The following is a 24,324-nucleotide window of genomic DNA, read 5'->3' as shown; positions in this document are numbered from 1 at the left end:
GTATAAACTGAGATCAGCAGAGTCACAGTGGGCATGAATTTGATTAAGAGGTGGGAGGAGGCACTACATCTCCCAAGTCACAAATTACATGATGTCAGTTTGCTGTTCCCAAATATATACCAGAGTATTTATATGCCACATCCCCAATGAGGCGCATGTGTGTGTGTGTACTGCTTACTGATGCATCAGGGAACCTTTGTGAGGTTCAGTAATGGTATCTGGTCTTTAAATTGAAAGTGGAAAAAATGCAAAAGTCTGCAGCTTCATGTAAAAATATTCCTCCATCCCCCTCCAACCTCAGTGCATAAATGGGGGAGAACTGAAGGAATTGCTTGAAAAGATATCATCACCATAAGGTTAGTATTCCAAATTCCAGTATGGGCAATACCAGGTCTTACACTTTTTTAAACTGCAAATACAAAGCTTCAGTCAGTTCTAAGTGAGGATTTGTTAGGAAACGTTCTTGTTCTCTGTAGCAAATACACTTGCTGTTAGATCCATGTCTTCCCCCTCCTGCTGTATCAGAAAAAACTTTAACCAGGCTTGGTGCAGAACACCTTTAACTTCATTTTGTGCTACACATTTCCTTTTGGGATTAGACAATAAGATTTATATACAGAGACCAGATAACACAGGGGTTTGACATCTTAAATCTGCAGAAGTACATTCTTAACCAAGGTTATCACACCAGGGGCAGACAAACTAAGTAGCTGCTGACAACACCACGGTCTACAGTAGGTGAGTGTCTAATCTCATCAGATTACAGTACACTACACTACAGATCAGGGATGGGTCATCTAATCTCCCTATCCCTTAGCTAAATTTTCACAAGTGACTTCAGCTCTAGTTACCCTGTGACAGCAAGGCAAGGCGGCTACCCATTGAATCCTGGCTCACCTGGATTCCCTTGTCAAGCACAAACCAGTATTCAATACAACTTTTGCAATAGCTTGAAAATTACAATACACCCCTACCCACCCAAGCCCCAGACAAGAAACACTAGTAGAATCTGTACTATTCACCTCTAATACAAAAAATATAGTGGCAAATTCCTAGACATTTATTTTATTTTTGGACAGAACAGCGAACATGGATACTGACAGATTTTTCTTTTACTTGCAGCAATGAGTAGAACATCAGTTTTGTTTTCTGCATTGCAGACACTGTTACTATCAAATGATTCTCTAAGTGATTCTTTAATCTTAGAGTGATTTATTTATTTTTATCCATGTTGGAAAGGAGATTTTTGCTACCATTTATGCTAGTATTGGCAATGAGAGAAAAGAGCTAGACTGTGCGTTGCTAGAAAATGACTCATGATCTTTTGCCGGCATATTGAGTTTTATTTGTTGCTCCAGGTATTGTGTGTTACATACCTATTATTTTAGTTACTGTACTTGCTCAGGAATCCTTTAAGTTTCAAGTAATTTTAACTAGACAGTTTTAATGAGACAATCATTATATATCCAAGAAGGGATATGTGTGCCATTTTATATGCTGCTGCGGAAAAACCGCCAGCCTCTTCTGAAGCAAGAATAGTGTCAAGGGAGTAATTTTACGAAAGCATATACCACAAATGAACAGCCCATAGAAAACACTCTTCAGCAGGTTTAACATGAAGAAGGTTCTCAGTGAATGATGTTAACCATTTACACTGCTGTGTAAAAAGTGGGAGAACTTCCTAGGTATAATTGAAATTAGTAAAAGAAAGGCTAGAAAGACAAATCTTCAGATCATTCATAGTTGTTAAAGACTTAGAAATAATTTCCTGTTTTCCACTCAGTTAATTACCATCCAAGAAATAATGCAGCCCTTTGCTTAAATCTGTGTTTTATAGGCAGAAATAGACTGGGGGAAAAAAAAAATCCAAATCATGAACAGAACTCTACAACAGTTCCTCACTTGTTTTAGCTTCACTGGATGCATAAACTATATTTTTTGTAGTGGAAAATATTATCTGGAATTGATCGGTTACTGAATGTTTTAAAACTCTCATTTAGCACTATCTTTCAAGTGAAAAAAAAGAATGGACCTTTAGGATGATGTTAATACCATGTAGTCCTACATGATCCCTGTTTTAGTGATTTATGCTGAATAAGCTTCTCTCTCAACCTGCTGAAAGCAAGCTGTGCACAGGCCCATAGAGGAGGAGACCAGCTGTTGCCAGAGATAAAAATAACAACAAAAATAGTTCCCTGTATTTTAAGAGACTTGTGTCGATATCTTTTCATCTACATCTTACAAAAAGCCCAATAAAATTTTTGTGGGAGTACATCTTGGTTTTATGGGACTTGCACTGGTAAATGAAGTTTGAATTTAAATCTGCAGAGCGCAGGGTTCCTTTCCTTGTGGCTTAAAGGATTTTAATGTAAACTAGTAAGACTGCAAAAGCAGTGTGGTAGAAACTGTAAATTAGCTTTACGATGCTGCAGTCTGGCGGAGCTGTGACGTGCACCATTTTGGTGACAAAATTGTAAGTCATTTTTAAAATGCAACTATTAGTCCTATATGACTCACAGCACAGAAATATCTGGGAAAAGTGCTTAGGAAGATGAAAATATACTAGAGCAGATTCTTTGGTGATGTAAAATCAAAATGGCTATTTCACCATCTCACACTCAGGGCAGTTAGATGGAATCTTAAGTGTGTAACATTACATTTCTCTTTCTTTTACTTTCTAGTTTGTGAAGAGATTTTTAGAATTATTTTTCAAAAGTCATAATTTATAAAATAGAGGAAAGGAATAAATTTTCAGTTTCTGGCCTCTAATCCTGCTTCAGATGCTCCTTTACATCTGTGTTTTGGATCAAATCATATATATATATGTATACAGATTTCCAAAAAATCTTTTTAACACAGGATGTTAAAAATGTGATTCTGGAGTTTTAAGATTGCTAATAATGTTCAACATATCTATTTATATAGCATTTGCATACAAATTCTAAATTATCGTTCTGAGAGAATACTGTATTGCAAGGCATACTTACATCAGGCTTGTGGGGGAGCTGGCAAAAGTCAGCTGCTTTCTACTGTGGAAAATAGGAAGCAAACATTTAACATCTTTACTTGTATTGTTTAGCTGTTTATTAATGGAAACAAAATCCATGTTGCTGCCTCATTTATATGGTAGCAGAAGCATTTACCTAAAAACCGTTCTAATTTCTCCTTCTCTAAAACTGGGACTGCATAAAAAAGGGAGGAGAACTGGCATAAGCCTCTATAAGTAAAAGTGCTAAGTGCTATTAATATCATCCCATGATGCCAACACAAAACAACAGAAAGAGAGCATCTGAAAACAGGCATGTCAGGTAATCAACAGATGCAGCAGGGGGAAAGGGAATAGAGAAAAAATGTAGCGTATTTTTCCATTCAAAAGTCTAACTTAACTTCTTATTGTCTAGTTACTGCCTACCACTATTCATCATTATCATGGAGAACAAATAATTTCCTTTTTATGATTTTTTTTTTTTAAATGATTTTGAAGACATCTTTGTCACCTCAGTCTTTCTTTTCAGCTACACAGTTTTTCCTCACGGTTTGATTTTCTGGATGTTCAGGATGTATTAGCTTGTCTCATCTGCATGGTAAAGTCAGTTACTGTATTCTCAGGCATCCTGCACGCTCTCGCAGGCGTTTCTTGTGGCTTTATGCTAATAGCAAGATCTTAATCCTCTGTGATTGATACTGAATGTGGGAACAGCAAGAAATTGAGGAAATGGAGGAACTGTGTGATTCAGCCTGCATTCCTGTTGAACAGCAGGTTATTGGCCACTCCATCTCAAAAAAGATACAGAACTAGAGATGATACAGAGAATAACAGCAAGGATGTTCAAAGAAGTAGAATAAACCAGGGTTTTTCAGTCTAGACAACAGAAATGAAATGCGAGAGAAGCCTGTAAAAGAATGCATAATATGGACAAGGTGATTTGGTAACAGTTACTCGGTATTCCTTACTACATAGAAATAGGGGAGCCCTGTGCAATTGTTAGGCAGCACGTGTTGAACAAAAGGAAAGCTTGGAAAGGAAGGGCTGTTTAAAAAAATGCAAAAGAAGATTGTGGCATTTGTTCCTCCTGGATGTTGATCATGAAGGCCAAGTGTTTCAGTGGGTTCAAAAGGGGTCAATTTGTGGAAGGACAGTATCAGTGATTCTTAGACACAGTGGTCCAGCTGCAACCCCCTGCTGAGGAAGTCCTTTAGTACAGGGCATGTTTCTTATGTTGTTTCCCTAAACTTTCAATCCTGGTCACTATTAGGGATACCATACAAGACTAAATGGATTTTCACCGGACATAGTATGGCAGTTCTAAGACTTGGGTGTACAGCTAGATAAGCTCGCATTAGAAATGTAGGCTAGCGGTTTGGTTACTGTTTCAAACCCCATTCCAATGGGAGAATAGTAAATAAGCAGTATTGTGCCATTTCTAGTCCACTTAAACAATACGAGAGCATCCAAACAATAATAGGTTAGAGAAAGTCAGAGATCTTGATTCAGATTCACTACAGTAAGATCAGTAACAAAGCAGCTGCTTTAGCAAGGTTAACCAAAGTAAGGTTAACAACAATACTCTATTGAGCAATGTAAAATTAAAATCTTACCTTAGGCCTCAAACTGAACGGTTTCTTTTCTGGCATTGTAAGAAACTTTGACATTTATTCCTTTTCAGTACATTAATTCAGACACTAGACTTCATTGGATTTTGCATCTAACTTGGATTTTGATGTACAACCCAGATCCCTTCAGTCTGAAGGCCCTTTTAGATGTGCTTTGGAGGAAGTCAGTCTAGACACCTTCTGGTTTCTCTCTCTAGGTTTTTCCGAGCATTCAGTAGGCAGAGTTGGGTGTTGCTGTACATTGAGGTTTTTCAAAGCTACCCAAGTCTTGAAAGTAAACACTGTGCATTTCCTGAGAAAAAGCTTTAAGGTCTGAGCTCTTTTTGACCCTGTATGCTGTGTGTAGCTCGCATATATTTGGAAAACAAGAGGAGAAAATACATACAGCTCTTTGGAATGACATGAATATGGTACAGCACCTGCAGGGCAGTACTTAGGTCTTTGTTGTGGTAGCTAACCTAAGCTATTTTGAAAATTAAAACTGCATCTGAGGAGAAGCTGAGAACAAATTAACTGCTGGAGAGTGACTGTAGCTGGTTTCCCAGACAACAGCAGCTCACTAGAACTCCACTGCTTTTCTGTGGATGCCATTCCCTATTTTTTTAAATTCATGACATTTTGTCCAATGAAGAACAGGTTTCTGAGGAGGAGGACTGGAAGTCACTAGATACAATTCAAACACAGATAGAACCATGTGCTGCTGAAAACAGTGACAGCTTGCTGCCAAATAGGCTGGTATTTTTGTCTCAGTCTTAAATATGCTTGCAGCCATTATGAATTCCCATTGCAAACAGGAACTCTCATGTCAGGCTGCATGAAGTACTAAAGTGCAGAAAATGTTTGGGGAAGTCTAAGCATTTATAAGTCTAACACTGTTCCAGCCTGCTGAGCTGGGAAAGCAATGAAATTTGCAATTTCAGATCAGCAAGATCAAGCAAAGTCTTACATCAAGAGTTGTTCATCGTACTTTTCAGAACTGGAATCCTGGGTAAAGAAATAGTTTCAGATTATGATAGATTTGCGCACTAAGTACCTACCCTGTGGCCTATCATGCTGCTCTCGGCCAAATACAGGGGTAAAAAAAAAAAACCCAGAATGCTTGTTTTCAATTTCTTGCATTTCCATAAAGCTCCTAAAGACTTGTGTTCCTATCACCAAAACTGATAGCCTTGGACCAGAGCTAACGAGCACCTTGGCTAATTTTAAAGAATATATGAGTAAAAATAATGGTTAAGTTTGGCTCAGTACCAGTTCCACTAAGGACACTCACTCACAGTGACAGCTCTCTTTTTGGTTCATTTGAAGTAATAAATTATTTTTGTATTAAATGGATAAACAATGAGGAGAATTCTCTAGTTAGATTCTGGGTTTGGTGGTAAATGCAGTATGTTTGTAACTAAACCAAGTGTAACACAGCCAGCTTTATATCCCCTAAAATTTCCAAATTGTACAATGAAATCAAGCCAATTTTTGGCAGTACCATGTGGGGTTTATTGTTTCAACCTGAAACTAAACCAAAATTAAGCTGTGCTGGTTGACTTCACCTTTACTTTTTAGTTTAGCCCCAGAACATGAAGTAATAAAAAAATGTGTAAACTTGCTAAAATAGGGCTGGCAATTTCCTGCATTTTATTTGGTTATTTAAATCCACCCCCAAAGAAACATTCTTTGACTAACTGAAAGTTTGCAGACTGAGAACTTTAGAAAATTTTTCTCACACACACTGATTTCACAGAGAAGGGTTTTGTTCTGTTATTTTGTTAACAGAATAGGCAGGAAAGCTCTGCAGCAAATGTACATTCATTAAGTGATTGAATTTTTAAAATAAATTGTTTGGAATATATATGATACTAATTAAATAGTTATGAGATCTTCTAATTCCTCAAACATCTGAACAGGATAAGGCCAGATTTTCAGTTTTTCTGTAGCAGATACCAAGTGACAATATGATGCTATCAAATGACGTTTTAAACCCACTCTTTAAGTGTGGTAAGTTAGAGATGCAGGACAAAGGGGAGTCCTTGACAACAGGACTTTGTCAAGGCCCCAAGACAACAAACCTTTAAACTAGGAGTAACCTCTAGTGGCTCTAAATAGTCAATATCATGTTTGCTGATTTTCACTAGGCATTATATTAGCATTACTGTTTCCTAAATACATTATGTCATAATATTTACCTTTTATGGCTCTGTATCTCACTCCTTCCTGCCCCAGGAATGATAGATGTGTAGTTTTGTTTTTGACATTAAAACATGAATTTTAAACGAGAGAGGACAGGGAGAAGCTTGTGTTTTCCTTATTACTGAGATGATTTTTAATAGGGCTTCTTCTGCTCCTCCAACTGAAAACTGCATTATGGAAATGAGTGTCTGTTTCCATACACACAGTGCGCAGGAACCCTTATTTCCTCCCTGCCAAAGAGATTCTCTAGTGTAATAGTCAAAGCTGGCCATCAGTTCTTGAATGGAAAAAAGTGACTAAAGTCCATTTTGTCTGCTGTAGTTGAAGTCAGGCTCTTCAATCTCAGTTTCTGTTATGTCTGAGATTTTGGAGTGTGTCCTTCCTATTTCTTCCAGGGCACAGGCTAGGGAGTCAAGGTCACCATCGTGCTGATGTCGGGCTTCCCAGAGGTCCAGAATGACAGCAGATGGACTGCTTTGTGTAGCAAAATAGGAGAGATTCCTAAAAGGAGGGGAGAAAAAGGTGAAACAAAAAGGATGAGGAACAGTATATACTGTAGCTGCCATTAATGTGAAAGTGCCCTCTGTTGTGCCTAGCACTATGGATGTGTTTAAGAAACAAAAAACCTTCAGCAAGACCTAGATGAGATAGTGGAGGCAACCCTCAAGAGGACACACACTGGTGTATTTATTCTTCAAATGTCACTTGCTCAGTTTAGCAGAGGTAGAATGAACAAGGGACTTTTATATTCTGAGGTACATAAATGCTGGCCAGCAGTACCATCCTATATCATTTCGAAAATAAGTCAGTTCTGGAAAGCGTCATTAGTAAACTTAGCAAGTATTCATCAGGGACAGGAATTATATAACTTAAATTGATGCTTGTGATGATGTGAAGATATGACATCTTTTAATTTGTAAATTTATATTTTATTAATATGTAGGTTTTAGGACTTTGCAGAGGAGATATTTGCAAAGAATTTGGTAAAACCAAGTGTTTATCTTAAACACATTACCCTATAACCCCTTCTATTTATGAGCTTTGGACATAATCATCTGAATAAATACATTAACTTCACAGTCACAAGCATAAATGTTATTTATAGCATTTGTATTACATATAGATACATATCTATAAATACAGGAAGAAACAGATAAACCTGTAGCATAGAAAAGGAAATTTGGACTTGAATGCTATTGCTTGGCTTTTTAAACCAACTCCATGATAATTAAATATTTGCTACTGACCATTTTTGGACTGTTACCCATCAGTAAAAAACTGGCAGATACCATTTTTTTTTCCTCAAGCTTCGCTAATTACCTTTCCTCAGTACATTCATCTCTATTGGTGATCGAAAGTTAACATACAGTGAACAGTTTGTGCACGTGTGTGTGTGTACATGTAGTACAATTCCAGCTTTAAAGACATTCCTTGTAGCAACAATATGAATAGTTTCAGTGCATTGAAAGAACAGATTACTGTCCCAACTGAGGAGCTAAAGCCAGGCTGTTACTCTTGTCAAGTAATACCTTGACTTCAACAGAACTGCTAGGATGGCAGTGGCCTGTATTTTGAAATAGATGGGGGAAATACTATGATGTCACTAGTGGATTATGATGTACAGCAGATACGTGGAAATCTATGAAGTCAAGTATTTATGCTCTACCATCTGGTTTTATAACTACATTTTGGGTTGTTTAAACTGCTCAAAACCTTCCTTTTTCTATCTACGAATTTGATTTTATAAAAATAGATATTGCAAAGACCCTACCAGGTGTCTCCAACACAGAATCAAAAGTTAAAGGGCTATCATAAATTTAGTCTTACGCAAGTCAGTGTAATCTCCTTAGTACACTGTCTCTGTTTCCTGAGAAAGAAGACATCTCCTCCAGCTTCCTCTACACATGAAGAACAGAACCCAGGGGAGATTAAAGTGCCTGACAATAGGCAGCAAACGCTGATAAGTAAAGCAGAATTTTCTGACTCTCTCACTATAGATTACTTTTTTCTTTGGTTCAGATGTGGTTTATTGAGATTGCCATGCAAAGCAAGAAGTCAATGAAAATTTATTTTGCTTGATTTAAGTATTCCTCTACCCTCTTGGGAATGTATTTATGGTGTTTGTGACAATCAGAAAATATTTCTGTGAGTGAACTGTCTCTACCAATTTAATTTAGCCAAGAGGAAAAAGCAAAATAAGTAGTAAATTAGTTTTTACTGCATCTTTCAGTTTTAATAATCATAATATTATTACTCCTAACAGTAGATCATGACTTTGTTTTTTAAATATGCCTTTTCCTTTAAAAAAAAAAAAAAAAAAAAAATCTGCAAAGTGTATAATTCATTTTGGAATACAAAATACGTAGATAGAAGCCAAGGCAACAGGCCATCCAATTTTTTTTTGAGAGAACACGCAACCTCCTAAGTCCTTTAAACCACGGCTTTTGTAGTACACAACAGTGCCAAAATCCTTCCACGGTGTTACATACTTTACCAAGACCCCACTCTTGTGGGTGTACAAAGAACAGGTCAAGTCCAGAACAAAGAAACTGACCTTAGAAGCAACCATCAGGTAGGACAGGGCACACGGGTTTATTCAGAGGAGAGAGCGCTTCCTGTTTTCAGCAGCTACTCGTATATAAAAGAATGTACAAACGACAGCTTATCCTTGAGAGTATGTTAATTGCTATGCACACATCTTTAACACCAGCAAACAAACAAATAAACCCATAAGAGCAGCAAGTTATTGCCATTGCATATGTAAATGTTCACCTTTCAAAATTGCCTTCCATTACCTGTTAATGCAGGTTTTTTGTGCTAACATCTCCCAGTCTTTGCCTTTGGCATTGGGTGTGTCAAATGTTGCACAGATGCGTTGTCTAATAGAGTAGGGGATTTTGAATGCTTTTGGACCCATCTGTGCAGGGAAGTTGCTGTCATCATGTGCAAAGAAAGCGATGGTTTCTCTTTCATTCTACACAGAATATAAAAGCAAAGCATTTAGTTAGGGCATCAGGCTTTCTGTCTGCCTCGGCTCTGGAAGTGGCTCTCTTTAGCATAGTAACAGAGTAACACCAAGAGTCCTATCATAACACTCCACTCTGTTTAGAAATGGGGAACTGAGACAGGATTTCTGCATAGCCTCTTCAGAATGAGAATAGCTGTGAGTGCAGACAGTTCTGTACACTTTTTGCTGCCTTGTTATGCAGGGATCTGCCTGCAGTGAGCCTGCCTACGTATACCTATTGATGTATCAAGTCTGCTTTTGGAGGAAGAAAGAATCAAACCTGAGCCTGAGTAGTTTGTAGAATTGACAACAGAAAATTAAATAGCTAAGAGGTATTTTTCTGATTTGTGAAGGAACTTCTAGAACATCACAAGTACCTATGTATAAAAACATTTAAAATAGTGTCATTTTCCTTCTACAAGGTTCCTCCTCTTGTTTATTTTTGTGTTACAGATGAAGTCCAATAGAGCAGTGATTGGTAGATGGAATGCCACAAAAGCATATGGGTTTCTAAATCTTTAATTGCTTAAGCCTAAAATATGGACACATAAATCCCTCGTTTGTGATTTTTTTTTAAAAAACACCTGAATTCTGTAAGTACCTCAGTTCTTCCATGTTAAAAATCTCTTTGGAATCCAGGTCCTTTTGTGGATCTGGCCCATTCTTTTCCTATGAAATTATACCAGTCGTGTAATAAGAGTCACATTTCCATGCATTATTCATTTCAGTGCAATGCATCATAAATATTAAATAACAATGATGCTATAGTCTCTTCATATAACATTTATGACACATCCCAAAAGTCATCCATGCAAAGTAATAGCAGTGCTGTAGATATATCGCATGGTTTGACTGTTTCAATTAAATATGCAGAACAATAGTAGATTTTCATACCCTGCACATGTGAGATAAGCTACTGCTACCTGGTTAGTTCAGGGAATTGTAAAGCAATGAGCAATTCAAGTATTCAGTTGGTTTTTATATATTTATTTTACAGTTAAATTATCCTCACTCTTCAATCACTTTTTGAGATAGGCATGAGAAAGCCCTTCCATACTAGCAAATCCATTTGAAGACAGAATTGTAACATGCTCTAGGGACTTGCGGACAGATAGGTCCCTTTGAAAAAAGAGACCAAAAAAAAAAGGCAGCAGCAACATTGTATTGAGGTATATAGAGAATGACAGACCTTTTTTATGAAATAACAACAAAGAACTGGAAAAACGCTTGGCCGGATTCTGAGGATGTTTTTATACAGAATGTTGTTTGTGGTTTTCTTACTTAGTTGTTGCATTCTCTGCATAGTGTATTTAGCAAAGGGCATATATCATTAATCCAGAAGTATTAATCTGGATTAATCAACAAAGATGCGCAATAATCTAAAAAAAGCAGCTGATGTTTTCATTGCTGAAGGACACATCACCAGGTTGCTTGACTACCTGTTTGATTTCTTTCACCTGTGAGCAAAGTTACAATCCTTGCAAGACATTCTGTGTACACAAAAATGCTCTAATAAGCGAATAGCCAGTGGCCTAACAGCATACAGCAATCCATCTATTTTCAACTCTCGGTGCTCTGCAAGCTATTCAAAAACTTTTTGCAAGAAAACTATTGCCACCAACTCAAATATAAATTATTTTTAGTGTTGTAGAATCTCTGTACTTTGATTTCTGCTGGAAAAGGAATCTGTAAGGCTTTATATACTTGTTACGGTTTTGAACAGGGCATAAGAAACTACACAGAGATAGAAAGGACAAAAATGGGGAGGGATCATGTTTCATACTACACAGCAACCTAACAGCAAAAAGGAGGGAGAACACTTCACCTCTAGAATGGATGTCTGGATCTGTAGGATTTGCTCATGACCCTTGACTTGTCGGACACAGATCTTGCAGGACAGCTGTGTAGTCGCAGGAGTGTAGCGCTCCAGTGAAAAGGCACAGTGCAGTGGCTTCTGGCTGCTGCACCACACGCGAGAGAATGGGACTTCCTATGAGAGAAACGTATCCCACAAGAATGGGGAGGCAGGCGTGAGGAAGAGAGAGAGAAGTTGTGACAGTCACAAAATAGGGAAAAAAAAATCCATTATTTTTCTCTGCAACTGCTTTCTTACTAATGTCCCTGCAAACTCAGACTAGGACAAAACTACTAAATGACGATTCAATTGATAAATACTAAGATTTTACATTTAGTGAAAGCTTAGATTTCATTCAGTGACACAAATGATGAGAGACTCCCATCTGAAATGAAACTTAGGAAAGATGCACTTCACTTACTCCTCCTAGGCAGGGATCAGAACTCTTACTCTAATCCGTGTCTCCTTGCCATCACCTTGTACTACAGAATCCAAAAAAAGGAACTTCCCGTCAAGAACTGTACTTCCTCTGTAAGTTAATGCAGCATAGAGCATGACAGCATATTTTCTATATTTATGGTCCATCCAAATTTAAAAACACCCACCTGCCTGGGTAGTCACGTGCAGCCCACTGCACATCATTGGTCAGTCTCAGTTTTACTTCTTAGTTTCATCCTGTTATATTCTGTGACTACTTTCAGTGACTCCTCTACTTCAGCCAGGGACAGTTTATGGGATGAATGCCCTCATCAAATGCTATATAGACAACTGCAGCAATTAAATCATCAGAGATTTCTGGCATCTCTGGTTGCTTTGAGTTCCTAAAAATGTATGGAAATAGACAGGAGAAGTACATAGGGGGCAGCTAACTTCTGTTTTATGATTACTTTCTAAATACCAAAGTTCTGTTACTGGTCTCCTCTCTTTATGCTTTCAGAACATGTTTGGGGGTTTTTTTCCCCATTTTCAAACTAACATCAGCTATAAACCCACTATGGTGTTCTACATTGTAGCCGTGAAGGCATGTAAATACTAAAAACAATTAAACCAAATATGTTCTTTATTAATTTCAAAATATTGGAAAATACTGTAGAATCGGCAACCTGGAGAATAATGTAAAAGGGAAGAAAAGACTGATATTAATATTTTGTTCTACTGTATCTTAGCATTCATCCATATAATTATAGGACAGCATTAAACAGCTTCAATGAGCAATTATTCCAACACGAGAAAACTAGTTTAAAGATTTTTACATTAGTTTTTCTAGAGGAGAATTATGAATTTTCAGATTATTCTGTCCCTTTTTCAGGTACTATTTTTAAATTTTAGAATTGACTTGAATGGCATGTGAAGCTGATCCTTCAAAGAAAATACAGTAATTACTATATGCAAATTTAATCTGGGCATGCATTCTGCTTGCATTTTTCAGAGCTTTATAAAGGGTTAATAAGTGACACCGACAAGGACATAAAATGTGCTGCCTATAGGCAGCTATAATTCCTTCAGTATTTACTACTGATAGTTATAACTGGGTGGCGTACCAACTAGTCGCTTGTCATAATTAGCTGTTTAAATCAAGTAAACCATGCATTTAACTCTTATGATCAGTTTATATATGGAAGCTCACCTGAAAGATTACAGCTCAGAAAACACGCATTTCTTCATTCTTGCCTTCCTATAAGCAATTTTTATTGGACTTAGGTTGCGATCTTTTCTATGTCCCTGAAGAAATTAGCTATGCGCTGGTAATCGGAGAATGTACAGCTTCAAAGATCAGCCTCACCCTATACTTTGAAGTACAGTCAAGACTAAAACTAAGGAGAATATCGTTGTACTCATAGCTGATACGCAGTTTACTGCTTCTTAAGAGTGTCTCAGGCTATCTGTAATGATGCACTAAGTGATAATGACAAGCTCTGCATTTAGGTCCTGAGTTGGTATCAGTAGCAAGATACCAACAGCGATAAAGAAAACATTAGCAAAATATTAGAAGTGGAGCAACTGTAATTAGATTTTTCCAGAGTAATCATCTCTGCTTTCATTCAGAGTGGAAGAATCACTCAGCTGAAAAGAATTATGTGAAACATAATGGGGGGGGGCAAAGCATGGTGGAACGATAAGTGTTTAAAGCATTCCAGAAATGCTTTCAGTTTTATTCTCCCTTTATAATTAAGTTCCTAGCAGACAGAGGGAATGTAAATCATCTCATAGCTACAGACAGACACTGGATCCTGCAAGAGACACAAGATGCTAGGAAGACAGCTGCTCTTAAGCCCCAAAGGTGCCTGTCTGACTTCTTAACATGCTTGTCACAGCCTCTTCCTGCTCTAACACCCAAGCAGTTTTTGAGGGTTCCCCCTAGTTACTTGTGAACATGGTGAACAAGCACTCAGCATCTCTCCTGCAGGGTGGCCAGGACAAACAAATGCACTTAGCATAGTCTAGAGAAACTCTACCACCTGCCATTAACTGCTTTTATGCCACAGTTTTACATGATGATTTATTCATCTGTTCAAGCCTTGAAGCAGGATCTTTACTTATCTATCTGAGAAATCATTAACATAAATCTTTCCTCATCGTACTAGCTGATAATGGTTTCGTTTGGTGGACCAAACAGACAATTATGGAACAGGCTCTTTTCAGTTGATCTTGACAACCACAACAGTCAGCTTGTTTTTAAAGTGAGGTACATAGGAGAGAAAACAAGTAAACACTGGAAGAAACTCCACTTGAAGAAACAGATTCTTTCATATATAAAGAAAGAGGCTGGAACCAAATCAGAGCTGTCAACAGAGTTGGGACATTTCACAAAACATTTCACTGAGGGGGAAATACAAAGCCAATATAAGTTGTTCTGCAGTTTCTGTTAGAAACAATTATTGTATTTCTCAGCTGTCCAAGTCACCCAAACTATACTCAATTATAAAATGTAAATATTTATTTGGCTTCAGTATCAGCAGTGTGTCAGACCATTCTGTCAGCAGAGGTTTTGCACATGCTTCTTTCTAACTGAGTGGCTGCTGAGAGAATGGGTAATGCGCCTGCTATGATCAAAATCTTCAGCAGGTCTGCCATTAAAGCAAGCACAGCACTTAAGCATTCTTCTGTGGGTTATGACTCCCTCATCCGACTTTTTATTTTTTGTTTTTATCTTGCAGCAATAAATTTAATAGCTACTTTGGACTGTGCGACTTGCATTAGATTCAGCAAAGTGAGGTCCTTGCAACGCGTGAAGATTAGTATAGAGAAATTTGCATTGGCTATCATGTCTTGTTTTAACAGCACCCTGCAGTTCAGTTTTGACTGGAAACTCTAGGCTATTACTTGCCAACAGAGAACAAAAATACCTGAGTTTAATATACCATAAGCAATATATTTATTCATAGAAGTTGTACACAGCATTAAGAAAAGTGCTGAACCGCACACAAAGTATTTTGAGGCCTCTGAGTCACTCTCAGAACTTTGCATGCACCAGAGACTCACAACCAGCAAAGGAAGTAATGCCCCAAAGAAATAACAACTTTACAGAAATTATCAGGCAGAAATAATCCTCCCTGAATTCTTAACTACAAAGAAACATGGAGGCTAGAGTAGTAAAACCTCTTACTCTGGTCATCAGCAAAGTTGTTTGCAGACAGCACAGTAAGTGGTGTTTTCTGCAGGCCATTTTTCTAATTTATCATACCACAGTGTTATTTGGGTTCTTAGGGTCTGTTCCTCCTTCTGTAGTTGCAATGCCTTTCTGCAACAGTCTTAGCAAACAATATGAACAGTAATTTCTACTGTGTCCAATATAAGGGAGTGAAAGTGTTCATCTCTGAACAGTTTTATATTCTATTACTAGAGCTATTTAAAGAAGTTGCTTTGCTGCAAGAAAAGTCTAGGACATTTTTCACCACGGTAAGGTGGTGTTTTTAAGCGGTCACCATGGCAAGACAAGTTCAGTTAAAACTTTCCTGATTTTTTTTCTCCTGTACACTGGACATTTAACTAATACACATTCTGCATGATGGGCCTGTGGAAGGTGTTTTGTCTGCCTTCTAAAGCAGTCAGAAGAGATCAACATAAGATAATGCTACATATATTTAGTTCAGATCTATCGAACAGTTATTAGAAAGCAGTTTTCAGAAAACAGACTCTTTCTAAATGGCGCTTTGAGGTTGAATTTTAGTCTGTCATGCAGATTTAGTCTCCAGGATTGGACAAGGGATCAAGAGACAATAAATTAATCAAAGTACAGAGCTGTGTTTATAGTATGGTGTGAGGCAAAACTCAATTTGTTGTATTAAGAGAAAACTCCCATGATTTTTTTACTGCTCAGGAAGGTACTAGTTTTGATAGGTATTTGATATAGTAGTGGGGGCATCCTAATACTGATTGGTTTGTCTTTTAAAATGCAATTAAGTGAGTAGAATAAACAAAACACTTAAAAGCAAGCAGTTCTTCATATGAAGCTGAAAATGATGCGGTTTCTTTCAGTTCTTAAGTTGTAGCATAAATTATCCTTGTATTCTTAATGATGTAAGAATTTATCTGGATGTAGATCAGCCCATCAGCAATGGGCTCTAAGTTTCAGAGAAGTTTGGAGAACATGGCAATACATTTAGAACAATTTTTTTGCCAAAATACTGAATGATAGATAACTGTCTCTCTATATGCTTCTGGGAAAAGGGAGATTATATAGTCTAAGTAAGTTCTGTATTTTAAAAGACCAGCCCACTGTATGTGCCAGCACATTGCTTATAATTTCCAGTAACCAATATACTTAGAAATTCTTTTGTTTTGATTTTTACTTTCCTGTCTTCAACAGCGTCTTTAATTAATATAGTACAGAAATATAATTTGCTCTTCCTCAGTTCTCATTCTTAGTATATACGTGCTGTAATTTGAACTCATGACATTTAAATGTAATTTTCAGCCATATATTCATAGTTATATCGAAATTGGAATGACAAAGATACAAGAAACATCTTCACGAGTGATAAATTTTAACAAGAATATAGGCCTTCCGTTGGAGGTAATTGAAATGAGGAAAAGTACAAGCTTGCATTTTTGTAAAATGAAAAATGTAAAGCATTCTGTTACATATGAAATCTGTGTTTGTCAAAATCATAAGGCAATGCATTTTTGTTGCATGCTCAAGAGATTAAAACCACACCTTCCAAAAATAAAAGGGACCATTGTCTTATTTGGGTTATGCCTATACCAGTGAAAATTCTTACTTCCTCTGAATGCAAATGTAAACAAATAAAATTGACAGGTACCTGACATGCAGTAAATGGTTTAATTCTCCAAAGGAAAGGAGGGATATCAAGGACAGATATCTGAAGGCTGAAGGTATTCCCTTTGAAATGCAAAAGTTTTGGTTCCTCCAGTAATTGTCCTCCTTGGAGTCTTTCATCCGAAACCACTTCCTGCAACGGTAGAGTATTAGGAACGAACACCAAATCTAATGAACATTCATCTTTATGAAAGGTGCCTAGTTCACCTACAGCATTACCAGGGTACAGCAGTGGAGTATTTCTCTCACGGGGCAGATGATGGGCATTGACATTTATATTTCACCACTGGAGTTAAAAGGATGGTTAGGCATTGTCAGCTCTATTTCCGTGTACGTAATGATGGTACTTGTGACACTGAATTTTCTTGTTGGCTACCTCAGTATCAATACCCACATACCTTCAGACTAGGAGCGCAGTACTTGAGAAGGAATCTTTAAGGGTATTGCAACACAGTAGTGGCTGTCTTCACATTTTGGGGTTTCAAGTCAAAGCCAGCCAGTTTTCTTTTTTACTGAAAGTTACTCATGTTTGACTGTTACTATTTTATTGCATCCCACAAGATCACTATTACAAAGGAGACGTTTACCAGCAGTTCATTACCCAGAGCACTCTCTAACATCAGCATGAAGAGGGAAGCAAGACTATGTCAGCCCATTTCCAGGTAAAGCTATTTCCCTCCAAAGAGGAAAATGGAAACTGGTTAAACTGTGACATCATTGTAGGTTAGTCCCTATTCTGTTCTGGAATAACACAACTACCCTTGGTATTTTAATTAAGCTTTTGAATAAAAAGCTCCTACAGGTTGTGTCTAGTATTCCTTAAAGACTCGACATACAAAGCTGAGCGAGATATTTACTTAACAGACTAAAAGGACAATAGACAACATAAGGCATGCTTGGTGAATAGTCTACTCAGTTACAGATTAAGTCAATAGCAGTTTTGGTGAGGAAGTACTCTGGGGAGTTTAAAGAGCACTGAAAGAAACACAGCAAGCGTACACATTAGACAAAACGCTTCAGTTTCATTTCCCCTCTCTTGGACATTTCCAGAATTACTGGGCCAAGACCCTGAGCAATCTTGGAAGGGCTGACTTTGAGAAGGAATTTGCACTACAGCCCTCTAGAGGTCTGTTCCAACCTAAATTTTTATATAATCCTGTGAATTTAAAACATAATAGTAAAAAAAATCACCCCTGCCTGTACTTACGCAATGTTTATTCCTGTACTGTCACAGTAAAAATACTAGTGAGGAGGGAAAGCTTGCAGGAGTGTTTAAAAATCAGCTAGCAAGCAGTCTTTCAAAATTACCTTTTTTATCCTCATAAATTATATAAAATCTGTGTACAATGAAGAGGTTTAGTGCTTGTCAGTAGTAAAGTTATTGTTGGAAGAGCTACTGGAATCATTGTGACCTTCTGAAAATATAATGACTGCTAGAGCTTTCTGAAACTATAATAATGGATTTCTATTCTAAACCAATTTACAGGCATTCAGTTTGTTTTAACTCCTGATGGCTGGGTTTATATGAAAGAAGGAATAAGAAGGGAAACTTTAGCTTTTGATTTTCATCAGCAAAGGGACTAGCTTATTTCAGAACTATTTTCAAAATTCCCTGAATGTGTTGCGTTTTTTTAAAATGTACTGTAGTTGTAGAAATACTGCTCTACCTTTAATAATGCATAATGGCCCTTAATTCCACAAGCGTCAGCAGGATTATGGCAAAATACAGAATACAAAGGACTTGGTTCTTTTATCTTTTGAGAGCCAAGAGTTTCCCAACACAATAGGAATTGCATAAAGGGCAAAGTCACCTGTTAGAAAATTAAGGTAAGTTTTCACACCGGGACAAAATCAAGGAACTTTGTATCCCATATAGGACTGCACTGTAAAGGATTAACAGTGTCAAACAAAACTTGGTAAGCCTGACTCCAATACTTTATTAAAAAAAAAAAAAAAAAAATCTGTATTTCCCATGTTCACCACTTAATATTTACAACACTAGCATCAAGCTGATGCAGCATACTTTTAAGGGAAGTATAATTTCATAAATATACAGTCGTCTCATTATGTACAAACACCCTGTTCTAATTTCTGTGAATGTGGAAAACTGGTAATTATTATTCTAACACTTTTCTACAGAAAAGCAACAAGTAACTTTAAAATCTTACTTATTTTAATGTGCATTAAGAAAAAAGTAAGTCAGTCTCCTTCATCGTTTTGCTGAATGTGACAGTAATTTGAGAAACAAGATGGTACAGTCAAATCAGGCTGCTGTGGGTGGGGGCTTTTGTGGTTTTTTTTAGTTTAATATACTGAAGGTAAAATTCAGCATGAATGAATCACTGAAAGAGACTGCACCATGCTGTAATGAAGGAGTGTGAAAAAAATAAACAGTTGCTCTGAATAAGATTAATCTCATTTCCCTCTTGTGGGCCTCTTTCGTAGTTGTGTTGCACAATTTTGTGGGAGTTTGTTTCTCTATCTTTAAAAGTTCCGAAGATTTTTGTACATTTTTATAAACGTGCTGCACAATACTAAATGCATACAGGCAGGGCATAACTGATGCAGAGTCGCTAAAGGCATCAGACAACACACGTTTATATTAACTGAATGTAGGACTCAAAGCTACTTCTATGTGTTCACAAATGCCTAAGAAGGAATTCGGGCCTCTGAATTTCAGCAGACTCATCCAGGAAAATACTGGTAACCCACAAATTGTGTAAGTGTTATAAAGGGTATAATTACAAAGCTTTTGTAAGTCTTTCTACAATCCTTTCAGTGGCTTTGCTTTTATTAGAAGCACATAGACATTAGTGCGTGCTTCATTAAGATTCATGTTTCTATTCTGTACGATAGGAAAAGGAAGCAAAAATTCATCTGTCACAACTGTCTTCATTTCAGTTCCCAAAAGAAAACCATTTTGTTAAAGCTTCTGAGTTTACTAAGGCTGCAAAAGCCAATGAATTTCATTGTTTTGTCTTGGAATTCCATGTAGAAAAATCATGCTAATTTTAATCAGTACCTGGGGATTGTTTTGTGATTTTTTTTTTTTAAAAGGGGAAATGCACAATTATAATTTAATTTTTGTTTAAAAAGATGGTGGGGCAATCTCTTTCTTCTTGCTCAAATTGTAAAAAGGAGAGGAAATCCTGAACTGACTAATGACAGTGTAAGGGTAATGAGCGTGATAAATACTATACATCAAACGATAACGACTTACATTTTCTGCTTGTAGTGGAGTAGCACTCAGCTCCAGATGCAAGCAAGCGCTGCCTGTGCCCATGTCGTAGCCAAGGCACTGAGCCCAACCTAACACTCTTTGCTTATCAGCTGTAGCTTTGTGCTGTGTTAACCATGGCTGTGAGATTTTTGGTTACTCTAGAATGTGGGCAGAGTGGGTTTCCATCTGCCTGGCAAAAAATGAAAAGACAGTTTGGCTGTCCTAAAGCTCTTGCAGTGTAAATCCACAAGTGAAACAACAGTGCAGAGAAATTAAGGGACTTGGAATAAGTCATGCAGCTGTGGCATAAAAAAAATACAGTATTCTCATTTGTTTGAGTTGTGGACTATTGCTGTTGCACAGGGACTATCCCCAGGAATAAAGGAAAGTTAGTATTCTATGGAAAAATAACTAAAACCAAATTAACAAAGTGAAACCATTTACCTGAAATGCACAAGGTGTGTTATCCATACAATATACTCTCAGATTGTAATCCAGAGAATTGCAAGACAGGCAGCCAAAAACCGCTACTTTCAGCTGTCGAACGGCACAGTCAGAGATCGGTTCTCCAATAAGAGCATAAGTTCCAAAGCTGTTTAAGAGAATGTGACAGGCATAAGGATCCAACAGGCAGTAGCAAGAAGTAGTTTCCTCTTCCACAGACATCACTTCCTGCAAAATGAAATTCAGGACAATAGGAGTTATGACATTATTTGTTTATTTTTATTCAACTGGAATGTAAAGTACTTCTGAGAGCCAGTCTGTGCACTCTTTACTCATGCTGACCTCAGGGAAGGGGAGAAGATACCTATATGAGTAAATGCTCCCAGTTTAGCCCTGAGTCAGCAGTAGGATTTATGGCAATATATTGTGCAGAATTCAATGTGTACAGCATATAATAATAATGATGATGTGTAAGCAATTTTAGCATCTTTTTTCAAGTGCTCTTGACTTTCTAGTTAATTTTTTTTCCCAATATCAAGTTAAGAAATTACTTTGAAGATTAAAGTCAATAAGCAAACCTTGAACAATAGTTGGTATTTGACTTCCTTTCAGAACATCCATTACAGTTATGTTTACCTTCATCAGAAAACTACCTATCCCACTCTTTTGCCTTTCATGCTTAGTTCTGCATTACAGCATCATTAGATGAGGTATCTGAGCAGTCTACAGTCTGGTGTTACGCTCCTCATTAATTCCAGGGTGTTTGTAACCAACACTGATGGAGCTGACTGAGTATTAAGTGCATCTGAAGTAGGAAAACTAAGCTGAACTTGAAATGCTTTAAACGAGAGCAACAAACTACATAGTGGTTTAGAGGAGGAAAAGGATAGTGAGTTATGGTATCCATGAATGTTTTAACTACTGTTTTTTTCCCTCACTATGCAATGAACCAAATAGTTCCAGCAGCAGCAGTGCAATAAAACCTGATTGACTATGGATTTGCGTCTAGTTACCGAGTTCTGCAGTTTTAATAACATGTACAACAAACACTTTAATAGTTGGGAAATTCAGAACCTTTCCATCCTGTGTGGATTTCTGTAATGTTGAACAACAGTTCGGTTCATGTTTTAGCCATCCCTTCAGGAGTATTATTAGTAGGCTGTCTCCCCAGATGATGCAGAAAGTTTACTATGTTTGAGACTGCTGCCTACCAAGCAGTTTCAGTCGAAGATGGCCAGTGGGCTTAAAAGTGCAGGTGGACAGACACAAATGATTAAATGCCCATGTCACAAATGCACAAAGCTTAATTTCCCCAGTAAATCAGGATTAGAAAATACACTTGCAGCTAAAAAAGCAAAATATTTCATTTAATGTACACTAATTGTTCAGAAGTTACGAGCACAGAGTGATCACTGAATGCCCATTAAAATGACATGTACAAAGAGACAAGATTTTTAAATCAGGAGGATCCGTCTATGTTAAAAAAAATTGAAGTGTATATTTTTAACTAGTTCCATAACTTTCTTTATGTCATGATAAATTCTTGCGTGGATCTAATGACTGTTCTGACATGAGTCTCTTTGGTAGCTATGATCTAGCAAAACAATGTTTTTAAAAATAAATGGCTACTGGCTCCATTATTAAGTGATCTGAGAAAATGAATATTTTCTCATGTCACATGGGCTAGATCATAAAATTGACCCTTTCTTGCACATCTTGGTAAAATAGTTGAGAATAGTTTAGCTGCTTCTTAACAAAATGCAAAATTTTTTTTTTTTTTAAATTGTTTCTTTACGATGACTGTTTCTATCACTTATGTAATCTTTGACCTGCGCCTGCATGAATAAGAGTAATCATGTTTCCATCGTTAGTACAGCCTTTTAAGTGGGAGCGGAAGTCTAAACTTACCTCCCATTTTCCTTGCTGTGTCCTTTTTTTCAAGTGAATATTCCAGTGCTCTGAATTTACTTCTGCGCAGTGTGGTATTGTCAAGGCAAACGGAGTACTGACAGACAAATCTGAGGGCCCACAAGTTACTTCTGGTCCTAGAAGAACATCTGTGCCTTCTGGCTGTAGGCTTTGTGTGTGGGGAAAAGACAATAACGTCTGTCAGGCTCTTTTTAATAAGGAGTAAAAATCTACTTTAACTGCAAATTTTAAAATATTTTAGTTAAAATCTAAGTACATTCATCTGTTACAGAAAACAATAAGCAAGCCAATTACTGTGCTAATTTTCATGTAGAAGCAGTAGCTGGAGATGAAACAAAACTATTAGGCCACATCTACTCAAATCGTTGGCTGGTTAGTTTAGGATTCTGGTCTTTAAAATACATTTCAATTTGCTTAAACCAAATACAACACTAAAATTACTCTATGCAAGTAAGCCTTGCTTTATGCACCAGCTGGTAGTATTACCATCTAATTCTGCCTTCAAAGACTGTCATCAACCCTATTTTCACAGTAGTGAAGGTAAAACAAATTATGGTTTAAAAACAGTGTCTCATAAATTTTTCCAGATTGAGTGTGATCTCCCTGGTTTGAAAACACATTTATATTCTGCAGAATGAACAAGCTAGGTATCTTATAGCAGACATCAGGGACAGAACTTCTTTGCTTAAATTTAGAACTCTCCAAGGTTGATATGTGCATGTGGGCTCCATTACAGTCAAGGGAGATCCCATCAGCACAACTGAAGTCTAGGGATTCATCTAATCTGAATGTAATCACCTATGTTTGGTTAGATTAACTGCTTGCTAAGTTACAAAGATGAAGTATCTGACAAGAATCTTCTCTTTCATTCAAACCTAAATTTAATCCTGTCCCACATAAATGTGCTTTCCTTACCTCTTACAATAAACACCTTTGCAGAGCCAGTGACAAAGTGGATGAGACTTACTTCTTAGACATTAAAGCTAGCAATTGAAACGTCCTGTTGGGTTTTTTGGTTTGGTTTTTTGTTTGTTTGTTTTTTTTTTTTACACTGTAATACTTCATCTGGGTTGTATGATCCCAATTTTTGGCTTCTGAATTACTGGACATGTAGTTCACGCTTAAAATTAATCAAATGGTGTTTCCAAGATAAAAATAAGGGGAAGAACCTCAACCAAGATATAAATAAGATGATATAATAATACGAAGATATAAATAAGAGGAAAATCCCTGCTTGAAAATTAGGATATAGTTCTACTGCCATGTCACAAGCTAACAACAACATTGCCCTTAGAGCTTTGCAATAGCAGCATGGCAACAACCAAACCATCCCATACTGCCTATGCTGCGCCCAATGCTTCATGGCTATACTGTTGAATTCTAAGTTACCCAAGCCAGCTTGGATAATATATTAAGTGAATGCAGCTCTCATGTAGGCACACTTATGTGTAGCCCTGCACTTAAATCAATCAGGTTCCAATCCTGCAAATTGACTTTGCACATCCATCTAACATCACCTGTGAGTAGCATTCTTGGTATAACTGTAATAGCAGGTACTCTGAAAATGCAGTTAAAAATACCATTCTTGCTAAAGACTTGAAAAGTTCCAACAACTTCAGTGGCATCCCTTACTAAGGACTACATGTACAAGTATCTGTGAGATGAAGACTGGAGTGAGAAAAAAGAAGACACAACATGCTAACAAAAAAGGCCAATTTTGCTGTTTCAAGTGTCACAATAAATGCTCCCTAAGCCTCAGTGCTTCTAAGTTTTTGTAGCATTCTTAGGCTAAA

General features: G+C 37.1%; 1 protein-coding gene across 2 annotated transcripts in view; it reads right to left on the bottom strand.

Annotated features, from left to right (window-relative positions):
• Positions 1–990: 990 nt before the first annotated feature.
• Positions 991–24,324, bottom strand: part of UNC5D (unc-5 netrin receptor D) — a 173,343-nt gene continuing 150,009 nt past the window's right edge. For both annotated transcript variants that reach the window (XM_076358781.1, XM_076358782.1), the window contains 6 exons: positions 22,511–22,679; positions 20,603–20,830; positions 16,922–17,071; positions 11,628–11,792; positions 9,591–9,769; positions 991–7,296 (listed from right to left, as the gene is read on the bottom strand). In XM_076358781.1, coding sequence (XP_076214896.1) covers positions 7,092–7,296; positions 9,591–9,769; positions 11,628–11,792; positions 16,922–17,071; positions 20,603–20,830; positions 22,511–22,679 — 1,096 coding nt within the window. In that variant the 3' untranslated portion in view covers positions 991–7,091. The remainder of the gene's footprint in view (positions 7,297–9,590; positions 9,770–11,627; positions 11,793–16,921; positions 17,072–20,602; positions 20,831–22,510; positions 22,680–24,324) is intronic.

Source organism: Aptenodytes patagonicus, chromosome 24 (assembly GCF_965638725.1).
Source record: "Aptenodytes patagonicus chromosome 24, bAptPat1.pri.cur, whole genome shotgun sequence".
NCBI lineage: Eukaryota > Metazoa > Chordata > Aves > Sphenisciformes > Spheniscidae > Aptenodytes > Aptenodytes patagonicus.
This window is presented reverse-complemented; position numbering and strand designations above follow the sequence as displayed.